The 12766-nt window shown below is 40.9% G+C and overlaps 1 protein-coding gene across 1 annotated transcript in view; it reads left to right on the plus strand.

Moving 5' to 3' along the window:
• Positions 1–12766, plus strand: part of FGF2 (fibroblast growth factor 2) — a 28281-nt gene that overhangs the window by 15121 nt on the left and 394 nt on the right. The window contains exon 2 of the mRNA XM_054203521.1: positions 6654–6757. Within this exon, the coding sequence (XP_054059496.1) occupies positions 6654–6757 (104 nt within the window). The remainder of the gene's footprint in view (positions 1–6653; positions 6758–12766) is intronic.

Below are 12766 nucleotides of genomic sequence, written 5' to 3' on the forward strand. Positions count from 1 at the left end.
AGTGCTATTAAATACCACTTTTCAACTTCCAAATTCTTAGAAAAGTCTCTCCAAATTGTGAAATAAATGCGTAAATAAATTTGTAACTCTTTCTCAAATATGCTGGCTAATTTAACCTGCAACTTGTAGATCTGTCCTGGCCATATATCCTGTGAAAGAGGGATAGTCATGTATGCATAACTATAATTTTACATCCACAATCCACTAATGACACGAACGCACGCAGAAATCCATGCCTGCAGAGCTCTGCTGACTGCAGGGAAGGAACACATCAGTGTGGCCGGTGTTTGTGTTTAACATGTTACAGGATCAGGACCTGATCTAAAAAAAACAAACCCCAAAACTGTTAAACCTGTTTAATGTATATGTCAGGGAGCAGTGTTGTTTGATCTTCTCTAAACTGTCTTACAGCAAAAAGGAAAATGTCTGTTTAGTCATTCTGCCTTTCAGGTGCTGGTAAGAATCTCCCTGCCTGAGGGTCACTGTTGGAAAGGGCTTACCCACAAAGTCCCTGCATTAATGGAAAGGAAGCTGGCAAAAAACCCCAGGTTCATCTTGTACGAACACTTGTGTGTATATATAGGTGCTCCGGAACAGCTGTATTTGTGCAGGAGGGGCTGGGTGTAATGGGAGGTGGGGAAAACTCTCTGCCAGGCATTTTGACGCACGTTCAACGTCCTTTAATGCCACAAATTGCCTGCTTTCAGTGGAAATTCAGGTTACCCCGTAACTCGTATTGTTCTTCAGCCAGAACAGCAGCGAATACGTATTGTTAACTCAGCCTCTATCTATTGTGAAGAAAAAATGTCCCCGCTCTATCCTTTTTTTATACTACTGGAAGGCACAGTAGGTTCACTCGAGCTACATCCGAAGTGATGTTTTTTTCCTAGTTAATGATTATCTCCTTAGGTAAATGCAGCTGTTCGGATAATCTGCCATATAGAGCTGTAGATGGTATTATAAGCAAGAAGACATACGACTAAAATAAAATCTGGAAATTCTGAGTATTAGATTACCCTTACAGCTTTAGAAGGCTCTGTGTGTGTGTACGTATGTATATAAAACAGTCTTTAATGATAGTTCTAACGATGTTAGACAACTTGGGTACTGAGTTAGGACTCCTTTTCCATGTCTTGTCAAAAATGAACATGGTCAGAATTTTCACAGGATTTAGTCTTCCTTTATTTTGGCTCAGCAGTGGTTCACCCACCTCGCTGTGAAAAAGCATTGACAAACCATTGGCGTTCTCCGCCTCGACTGCTGTGTTGAGATGTGGAGGTCCACGGATCCTGGCGGAAGAGCCGGGGCTCAGTGAGCTCTCTCAGCTCGGCTGCTGTAAGATGCAGAATCACCATGTTCTGGAATTGGGATGCACCACCCTCAGTTAGCAGCTGGAGCCAGGATTCGGAAGCAGCGTGCCTGTGGAAAGCATTTTGCAGGTCAAGAGACTGACAGAGAGCTTGTGATTGTTTTGGTATGGGAATCCTCTAGCAAAACCTGAGGAAAAAACTCATTATGATAACAGAATGACTGAAAAAGACAGTAACTCTCTGGACCCATAATTAAAAATTTCTGGTTTGCACATTTGCGTGTCTTTCCTGTGCTGAAGACATGAGTTGTATGATCTTACCTGGGGGATGGTGGTGGTGCTGCCGTGTGGGTTAACTGAGGAGGGGCCATGGCACAGCTAGTGGTACTTTACTCCTGTGTTTATTATGGAATTGGAAAATGTGGCTCCCAGGAGAAGAGTGTGATGGGATCTCCTGATGTCATGGAGAGATTTGCTCATCGTGTACTTTCAGATATTGTATATCTTTTCCCTATTATTGGAACTTTTGTAGGCATTTCTTGATTTTGAGCCAGGTAGCTTTTAAAAAAATCACCTTCTGATTAAAAATTTGTTTAATGCCATCTGTCCTGCAGGCTGTAAATACCTATTGATTTAATTTTGGTTTCAGAATTTTGTCTTTGTGCTTTTAAGCGTACAGCTTGTCAGCGGGTTTGTACAGTGGCTTCTCCTGGGCTTGGTATCTTTTCTCCTGGGAGAATCTTCACTGCAATATTATGGACTGTGTTGTTATATCCATAAATTGCATTTTGCTAACCGATTCATTTGTTCAGGTTTGTGATTGTGCTGAACAAGGAAATGGCTCAAAGGAGAATTTTATTTAGGATACTTTTATAATTTATCTTACAGTATTAGAAATCTGTGTCAGAGGAAGGTTTTAAATCTATCTCCTGAATTCTAGTTCAGTGCCTTAACTTTGTCTTTATTCCATTCGTATTTTCTAACCCTTTGTATATCTTTGCAAAGACACAACTTTATCCTTCTTCCTCAGAATTTCTACCCTGCCATGGAATTAAATTTGTATATCTTGCACTTCATTTCTTCTTACTGGGCAGAAAAAGGGAAGACTGATTATACTTCAGCTTATTATGAAGAGGTACAGAAGAAAGGCTTAGTAATAAATTTATGGAGTCCTTTTCAGTTGTCAGTGCATAAAGGTCGCATTTTTTATTTCATAACTTTGTGATGACTTAGTCTCAGTCCTCAAGATATTTGCTCAGCGTGCCAAGTTTTCTGTTGTCACAAAAGCAGCAGGCATCGACTGTAGCCTTGCACTTGGCGTTCGTCACAAATTAAAGGGCATGCTATGAATGTGAGCAGTGAAATAACTCGCTGCCATGCCGGAGGGGCACTGCCAGGATAACTGGGAAAATGTGCCTTTTTGGCCCTCAGTTTATTAATTGGCTGTTTCACAACAATCTGTGCTACTTTTTTGGATTACAGACTTCTTAATTGGTTTACTTTCATAGATCTGGTTTTGAGGTTCAAGGGTGCTGAAAACAAATATTACAAGTAGATCTGAAATGATGGCCCATGTCTGAGCTATTGCTATTGGTGACCTGAAGGCTGCAAAAGATACAGATCGCCGGTGTGAAGTGTTCCATTTCTCTTCTGACCGATTGTACCAAGTTGCATTGAGCTAAACCTAGAAGTGTTGCTTTTGGTGATGACTGCATGGTCAAAATGTGTGTGATCAGCGAGGCTGTGTGGTATCTTGGCATCTGCAGATCAACACAACGCTGTGGCAAATAACTTACGTTGTGTTAATAAAGCCGTAAAATAACTTACAGTTATTTCAGCCATGAAAAACTTACAGTACTAGTCTGGTTCTGTTTATTCATGTGCTTTTTCGAGTTGGAGAGGAAAACCCAGTGAAGCTGACTTTGCTTCAGGGGCTTCCAGTATTGCAGTGCTTTTCAAACTCTGCAGGAAAATCTTTCTTCCGCCCCCCGCTTTTTAAGAAGTAACACTTTTCACAAGCTTCTCCAAACTGTACAAATATTTTTACAGGCCTTAAAACCTTTACTAAAAGTTTGTTTTTACAGAATCTGAACTTCTGGCCTGGTATGACGCTGTAGGAGTTGGTGCGCTTTTTTTTTTATCAAGAGAAAGTCACGAAGCATAGTAAGTCTGTACTGCAGTAATTAATATTACTTTTCAGATATTTCACACAGCTGTTTCTTGTTAAGTGTGCAGTGAAAGCTGTATAGGCTTGAGCACATCTCAAATGTCCACTTCCCCCAGTCCCTGCCCGGACTGGAGCACTTCCCCACATTCTTGCTTCCCCAGAGGGCAGGGAGTTGCACTGAAGGTTTTTGAAGCTGTTCACAAGTCCGATTTTTGGCCTAATAACTTGGGAGGGCTGTATTTTGGATACTTGATTCTGGGATGAAATTAGACATTTCACCTAACTTTTTATGACTACAAGAGGTTTCTGTATTCCTTGGAAGTCCGGAGTTACTAGTGAATTATGGGAGCTGTCTTGGGCTTTTTCTTTTCTTTGCACAAAATGGCAACAGACACATAATTCATAAGAAACCATTTTATCTTCTTTAGAGTGCAGCATTTGTATTAATATGGCTTCAGTTGTGTATACAAATTGGTAGATTTACAAGTAACTCTGATCTCTGTCTGTATCTAGCAAAAAATCAGGTGAAATAATTTTAATGCTTCAAAAAGAGTTTTCAGCAATTATCCTAAAGGTTTCACGTTCCTGGTATTCTTGTTGTTGGAGTTTCTTCAGTCCTGTCTTTAGGAGCAACAGAAGTAACCCAAGAAAGTTTTCATTTGTATTGCAGAAGTCCCTTTTTCCCCACAACAAAAAGCCAACTAAGCAGCAGCCTCCCTCTGAATCTCTAGAGATGCTGCCACTCCAAAATATACAGTCACTTCAAGCGTTAATTCTGGTGGCTTAAAAGGTCAGGCTTTTTAAAACTGCATCATTAAATAGAAGAAACTCTATATAATCTAATAAAGCAGGTAGGTGAATGAAGCTGGTGTCTGAGATGATGTACACCAGTACGGCCCATCAGATTCTCCCTGCTGAGCTGTAATTCCAGTCTCACTGTACAGACCCAGGTTTGTGTTTCCCTTCGAAGAAAGGAATGGGCAAACACAAACTGATGCAAGTCCTTGGCTGAGTCCTTCTGAGGGAATGGAGCCCAGCTGTCGCTTCCTCTGGCCAGGCTGTTATCATGGTCAGATCTCTGTGTAGTCTGTTCAAATAGAAAATGTTTTTAACTCATTCCTAAAAATAATTTCTGGGATGCAAGCAGAAGGCAGGGAAAGTTCCAGTCCAGTTCGGTTCGGGAAACCCTGATAGTGTCTCACACCGGATGAGTCACATCCTTCATTCGGACACCTGATGGACACATAACCAGTACCAGCTTGGACATCCTGCTTGTTCCTTCTTTAGCTGCTGCAGTTCTTTGGCAAAAGTCGTCTTCATCTTACGCATCCCAAGAAGGGGAGAAGCTGTTTCTCAGCTCTCCCTCATTTCTGATGCCTGTGTTGCAATGATCTTGCTTCCTATTACGGAAGTATAATTGGTCTTAAAAATCCCTGTTTAATGGAACTGCGGATGAAAGCACAGTATTGCACCGAAAGATAGTACTTATCTAGGCTTGTTTCTAATTGCTCTTTTTTCAGTGAGAGGGTTTGCAGATGCGGGTTTCACTGGAAATAATGGCCATCCAGAATAGAAACCTAGGGGTCTGGGAGATCCAATTTCTTGTGTTCTACTCTTACTGAAATGGTTATGTTTGTTTTTATCAGAAATCAGATTGGATCGCACTGCCTGTGCAAGCTGGCTTGATGGGATGGGGCTGCAGGGAATGGGTGTCTATTTTCTGTGAAGGGGAGGGGGAAGGACCACATGTTAAGCTGCAGGCATTCCAAGGAGCTCATATGAGTTGCTGCATGGGCTTTCCTGCTGCCATCCCCCCCCCCCCCTTTTAAATGATGTTTTAAATACTCAAAGTTAGGCTTCCAGAAGGAGATGTTCTCAAAATGGCTGGAACAGAACAGGATCTTCTGTGAGGTTTGAGACAACATGGTAATTTGCGTCCTTTTCCTTCTCCAGAAAAATGGCAGTTCCAACACAGTGTTTGAATTTTTTTGAGCCACAAATGCCTAAGTCACGTAGAAGGTGTCTGGTGGACTTTTCAGTGGTATTTGGTGTAGTTTCTTGTGTTGCAGTGTTGCCCATCCTGTGTAGCTAATGGTTGAAAAGCCTGACCTTTGAGGTTCGGTGTCGCAGCTGCTCCTGGTGAGGTCAGGCTGAAATGCAGCGCAAATGCAACTTCCTGGCTCTGCTGGTTTAACACTTAAAGGCTCGATTCATTTGTTGTTCAGAACACGATGTGAACAATCAGGGAAGAAAAACGAAGAAAAATAGCAAACAGCTCATCTGGATTTAGGTGGAGCTCACTTTTGGCTTACAGCTTGAAACAAGCCACAGGCGAAGGGGAAGACATCTGTGTGTTAATCTAAACTACTGGATTTGATTTGTGGCTAGAAAAATCAGTTTAGACTTTGCATTAATTAACAGGTAGTAGCTAAAAGCTGTGTGATATGACCTTGCTGATTTAAAAAAAAAAAAAAAAAAAGACTGTTCATTTTTTTTTTTAAATAATTGATTCATAGAAACCTACTTTTCATGTTCCTGATTTGTATAGTGCCATTTCTTGTGTCTTTGCTATTCTCATCTGCTTTTGCAGTTCTGTTTGTTTATTCTAACCACTTGGTGGATGTTTGATGTAAACTAATTGATACTGTTCCGTTGGGAACTGCTATAATATTTAGCAAGTGATCCGGTCCTGGATGGTCTTAATTGTAGTCCAGACTCAGGCCTCTCTGACAATTTAGCTGTATAGAGTTGCATGTATTCAATGTCTGATGCTGTTCCATAAACACCAAGAAATATCTCCATAAGAAAATTGCCATGAAAAATTTCCATTTTCTATGAGCCATTGACCATGCCATAAGTGATCCTTCAAGGAATTCTATGGCGTTTTAAAGTTGCTTTTATGTGAAATGAAGATAGAAGGATAACTCACGCTTATTGTTCCCAATTTGACAATAGCTACTTACTTTGCAGTAAGCATTTTCTTTGATGAAAAATGGGATCAGAGAGCGAGAGACTGAAAGAGATTGAAAGCTTACTGTCTTCGCTGCAAGCTGAAGCTCGTGCTTTCTCTGGTTTTCGGCTTGAAGCAGTAGGCTTCACTGTCAGGTGCTGAAATACCACAATGGCTGTGAAAAAGTAGTTTTCTCTTTTTTTTTTTTTTTTTTTTTTTATTCGCAGTCAAACTGCAACTTCAAGCAGAAGAAAGAGGAGTGGTGTCAATCAAAGGCGTAAGCGCAAATCGCTTCCTGGCGATGAAGGAGGATGGCCGGTTGCTGGCATTGGTAAGCAGCGTGGTTTTTTTTAATATTGATCTCTCTACGTGTCTGTCTGTATTGGTCGGTTCTTTCCTCGCTCTGTATTGAGCAGCCCCTCCTCCAGCAGGGCTTACTCAGCTTCTGTCTCCGTGATTTACCAGGGAGAAATTAGCTCTGCACAACCTTAGTCAATTAATTGAACTATGAACTAGGAAGAGACGGGTATGTCTGCCCTTGCCTAGAAGCTGCAAAATTTAACTGGAATGACCTGTCTGAGAGAGGAAAAATTATAGTGGTCATGTATAGAAGGAAACTATGAGAACAAATGGAGAATGAAGTCTCTCCCTCTCCCCACCATGAGTAATTTTTTCCTCTTTTGCTTACTTTCACATAAAGTGATTGTAAAGACCCTTTTCAAGTAGGAAACAAAGCCAATTTTTTAAAAAATTGATGGTTTTGATAGTAATCTGTATATATTGTTTGCTCATTTTCCTCTTTGTAAAGAATAAAGTTTTTTTTGGTCATGTGTACTTCCAAACTAGAAAACTGGCAAGAAAAACATTTTTGAAAACATGATGATAAAATTAAAAAAGAAGCTTATTAAATGTAGGTAAATTAAACTAGTCTCTAGACTAGTTTTAAACTCCATGCATTTTACTGGTATCAGCTTAATTTTTAACTGTGTTTTAAAGCCGCTGTGTTTAGAAGACTCTAAACGTTAGTAAATTCTTCTAGAGCTAGATTATAAATTTTGCTCTGAGAGCTGCAGTTAACGTTCATTTTGCTGATGAGACGTAGGCACTGTAAATCTCTCATCCGTATTTCTAACCTTCAGCGCAAAGTTCCAGCATTTGTGAAGGACCACTGTGGGGCATCCTACTAGAATTTCAGTTTGAAATAATCCCCGTCGCTTTGCTGTCTTGAACACGGCCCCATGCAGCTCCTGTGCGAGCCCCCTCCGGTACCAGGTGTTAATAATAAAGTGCATTCCTGACCCCAGCTGAACTGCAGCTAATGAGAGACCTGTGCCAAGGGCTGCAGAAGTGACTTCTGATTCCCCTCAGTTCTGCCTCTGAGAGTGTAATTAGTCTGCAGGCTAATGAAACACTGGAGCAGTTCACAGGAGCGGGGGGTCCCTGCTGTGCCCCTCGGCTCCTCTGGCTCCAGGAAGCCCCTTCGGTTTATGGCTGTGAATACAGTTAAAGAACCTGTTTCAAGTTATGGCATTCTTTACTCGGGTGTTGTGTGACAGCTCAGTTGAAGAAAATGTGAGTAGTCCTCCACTGTGCTATTCTTGAATTAAGGATAATTGGGAATTTCCTGTGGTGCTCGCTGTGGTGGCACTCGGCTTTCCATTCAAATTGCCCTCCTTAGCCCAAGCGGCAGGGAATGGTCAAAATAGGGCATTTAGCACCAGTTGTAAAATGATAAACACCTGGGTGTGTTTATATTTGGGATTTCCAACCTGCTGTTGTTGCAGGGTGGGTTTTGGTCATAGAACATGCTTCCTGTGGAGCGATTTTTAACTAGTTCTTGTAAGGTGATGTGCCTGGAAAGTGTCTGCCGTTCACTTGGAATTACTCTCTCAAAATCTCGTAAAGTTGGGTCACTTTGTGCTTCTCACTTGAGCTTATAGAACATTTGTTTTGTTTTGCTTTGTTTCTGGAAATGGGTATTGCTTGAATCATGATTACTGTAAACACTACTTCATACAGCTCTTCAATTTTGCTATTCATAGATGAAAACTCTCTATTCTAAGATTTTGTTCTTCAACCAGCCTAATGAATACTTCTGCAATTCCACGGCCGTTTTCTGCAGCACAGGCAGGGTTTTTTCCATGAGGATTTCTCTACTATGACTTCCAACAGTTTGCGGCCAATCGTGCCTCTACTGTTTTCTGCCTATAAACATGCTCATGAAACTGTTGCTAATTGCCAGTGGTTTTTTTCAGTTTGAGCAGCGTGGTGTTTCAGGGAGAGCTTTGAAAGAGCGTCTGCTGGAAATCTTTGCGGTGAAGTGATCTCATCAGCACACATGAATTCGTATGTGCCGAAGCCTTTGGTTATTTCTTTTAAAACTTTGATTTCTAAACAACTATTTAGTTCTCTAATCCATTAGTCACTCAGGTACTATTCTGTCCTTAACATCTGTTTTGTCTCTTCTTTTTTATTACTTTTCAGTGTCAAGGATCAATTTCCCCGGTGTCCTTGTTTTAGAAATATATCAACATCTTCAGAAATACTTTCGCAAATTATTATTCAGTTGTGTTTTTCGTCTAGTCGGATGTTTTTGTCATTACTTTGTTGAGATGTGTCTTTGTGGTTTGTTCTGAGTTGGGTTTTGCAAAATGATTTATTGCATAGCCAGCGTTCCGCGGCGTACACTGGTGATGTGCATGGCGGTGCAGTGCATCTTGTTGTGGAAGCCAGGTGATACGGCTTTTTAATTTAGCATTTTTGTGTTCTCTGTTTACTAACAGGCTCAGTTGTTGTGGGGGAGAGGTAATCTTTACCAGATCAGTCACCGGAGGAAATGGCTGGTGGTTAATGCAGCAGTTAAAACAGAAAATGCTGTTTTAACTAAAAATATTTGTGAGGATATGTATCTATTCCGTCAGATTTTTAATAGAAAAATTGAAACATTTCACTTCCTTTTGACTTTGCAGTTTCATTTAATTATAATAATGAAATATTTTCACTTTATGGAATGAAATGCTTTTGATTATTTAATTTCAAGAAGTTTTCTCAACATTTCCCGTGAAAGGAGGAATTGCGCTTTTGACTAACTTTTATATTTCGCAAGAAATAATTTGTTACTAAGGATACGACCTATTTGTTCTGTCTGTCATCCTTCCCTGGTTTTGCTGTGACCGGACAAGCTTTGCCAGACTGAAGGATTTGAGTTGAAGGGAAATGCTTCTCTTCTTGATGTTATGGATTAAAATGATGGTACAAGAATATTTGTGAGAATAACCTTCATTTGCTGGCCCTTTCATAGTTAGATGAGGCTAAATAGGATCATCGCCTTTCTCAGGTCATACTCCAACCGCTGTGGTAGTTACAGGTTAACCCTCTGGTTTCGGTTTTGAGAATGAACAAATTTGAGGGATTTTAATTCCTAATCTGAGTCCAAAATGTCCAAAGTAGTTAGTTGGCATAATGTGATACTAAGGAAGATGCAGTTTGCACTGAGAAGTCAATCAGCGGGTGGCATTTGGCCATGCAAATAAGGGAAGAATAACTTTGTTGCAGGAATTTGCTGCCTCTCTTGGTTAATTAATCTGCCCTGGGTGAATCACCCGGAGGATTTTGGTGGTCATTGCGGTTTGGGTACTGTAAGCGGTGGCACACGGCAGAGCGTGGTACCAGCACGGCTACAACCAACATTGCAAACAGCAAAAACTCCTGCACTCGGTGTTTTATTTAGTCACGCACTTCTCAAGTGTTTCCCCTTTCTTTATCCTTTTCATGAAGGGCTGTAGATTTGAGTTATTTGATGAAGAAACCCCATTGGCATCCAGGGTTTTTCCAGGGCCTGAGGTTCACAGCGTGGTGGCGAGCATCCCACTCCACCGGACAGCTGTCTGGCTTCCGAAATGTCACCTTTGGCACTTGGCAGCCATTCAGGAATGCAGAGTTCACAAAGCCTGAACTATCATTTGTCACCTAAATGTTCACTTTTATGTCAAAATATTTACATTGGCAATGTGCTGTAGGAGAGCGCTGGTATCACGTATGCTTTGTGGAGAAATAAGAACTTGAGTGTCCACAGCGAATCGCACGGCACCTTTCAAAATATCTTCATAAATGTAAAAAACCAAACAAAAATCTTTTTTCTTTTTATTTTTTCACCCTTTTTTTTTTTTCATAACGCCCATAAATTGCCTGAAAATCTATTTCAGGAGTTCAATCGGTTTTACTTTTTAAACCTCTCTCAGCGCGTCCAGAGGTGCTGCCGCTTCGGGTAGGAGGCGCAGGCGAGGCCTGAGCCGGCTGCTGTGGTCTCTGCCAGAATTTACTGCTTGGGCAATTGGGCTGAACTTGCCTAAACTCTGCTTTAAGTTTGTTTTTGTTCTTAAATCCTTCTTTTTAAAGTCCAGTTTCTGTGCCCTCTTAAGGCTACTGTAATCCATTTCAGGCTGGATCTGTGCCTTGAGATGATTAATGCATCTGTTTTCACATTGCTGGAATGAAAAGCATTAAAATATGATTTATCTTGAGAAAGACTATTTAAAATACAAATCATATGAAAACTGTTAATTTGATTTCTGCTATTTGAGATGTAAAAATATTAGTGAGTTATAGAAATGAGAAATTGCATATGGGTTTTCTCTTATAAATTATTTTCCGTAGAACCTAAAATTTCTATCTGAAAATGGTTGGAGGAAAAAAACCTTCTATTTGAAGACCTGTTCAGAGACGGATCACTTTATTCCAGGCTGCATTTGAACTGCTTCACATTCCCTGTGAATTCCTTGACATTTACATGCTTTCTGTCTGATGACTAGCTTTTCTCCTTCGCTGGCATTCCCAAAAATTTTCTGGGTAAATGAGTATGACTGAATTGATGGACTGGCAGATGGTGTATGTGAAATGAAAGTGCCCCTCCCACCCCCCCAGTCAAGCAAGTTCCTGCGGTGTTGAACTTTTGCCATCTTTGTAGTTGAGAAAATAAATCCTCTTGCTTTCAAGCGGTTGTTCTGCAGGTGGGTTTGCCGCTGTGAGAGCGCTGCTGTCTGCTGACGGGCTCTGCTGCTGAGAACCTGCCTTGGAATAAAGGCAGTTAAACACCCATAGTCACACTCTTCCTATGGAATTAGATCTTGTCTCAAGCTGTTAGTACGTCCTCTGATGTTCTCGATGCAGAGGAACTTATTCAGGAATTTATTCAGAAAGTGAATAAATGTACCTGTTTCCTGCCTGTGGACTATGTACAGCTGTTAAGTACCAGTCGTAGGTAAATTAGCTTGGTTTTAAGTCGCCCAGGCAGTAATAACTATCCAGGAGAATTTGAGTTGAAGTCTTGTAAAAACTAACGCCTACCTGACATGATGTCCCTGACAGCCATGGGATCCTGTGAAAATGAAGACTTTCTCTTCAGTATGGTCACCCCAAGGGAGCGGTGGTTTCTGCCGTGTGCAGAAAGAAGTAAATCACACTCCATTTGTTAATGGCAGGCTTACCTTCGGAGGGCATGAGATGGAGCTCAGCCTCTCCTATCGGATGGTGATCAAATGCAGGGTATAAGAAAAGACACACACAGTAATTCTCCAAATAGGTCTCCCAGCCTCCAACCAGTCTCAGCTGTGGGGCCTTCTCAGCCAAGAATGGTTTTTACCTATTTAGTAAATTTCAGTGAATTTCTTTTCCATGAACTTGTCCAAAAGTGACTTGAATTCATGTAAGCTGGGGGAAAACTGTAACTTCCCGTAGTAAGAAGCTCCACAGCTCAACTTTTACCTGTTGTGTGAAGAACCGCCTTTTTTATTTGTAGGTGTGAATGTTTTTAAAGGTAGGTTAATTCCATGTAGGTGGAGTTGTTTTTGAAGACTTCCTTCCAGAAGCGGAATAATTCCGCAGATGTACTTCTAAACACTAGTAGTGTGTGCTTGGTCTCTGTGTGGTATAGAACTCTTCGCTAGGTCTGATCTTTTCTTAGAATTATTTTAAAAGTTTTCGATTTTAAAAAAATCTTGGAGAGATGCAGGCTTGCCACTGTTTCAGAGCCCTCTAAATACAGGCTTGAATTAGCTTTAGGGAAGTTAAACCTCAAAACGAGAAAAGAATGGGCAAAGGCTATGCTGTACTATTTCTCTACCTGATAAAAAGGTTGGTTTGAGGAAGGCAAGGGAAATAGTCCCTTTTCTCTTACATCCTGCTTTTCTTTTTGGCTAAATTACAAGCTAAGATGAGATAGCAAAACTGCTGAGCTTGGAAGTCAGGATCTGTCAGTAAGTGCCAAGGGATGGGGTTCTTCGTTTGTCTGACCGAGTTCCAGATCGGAACAAAGGAACTACACAGTCAAAACAAACTAGGA

Source organism: Rissa tridactyla, chromosome 5, assembly GCF_028500815.1.
Source record: "Rissa tridactyla isolate bRisTri1 chromosome 5, bRisTri1.patW.cur.20221130, whole genome shotgun sequence".
In the NCBI taxonomy this organism is placed as follows: domain Eukaryota; kingdom Metazoa; phylum Chordata; class Aves; order Charadriiformes; family Laridae; genus Rissa; species Rissa tridactyla.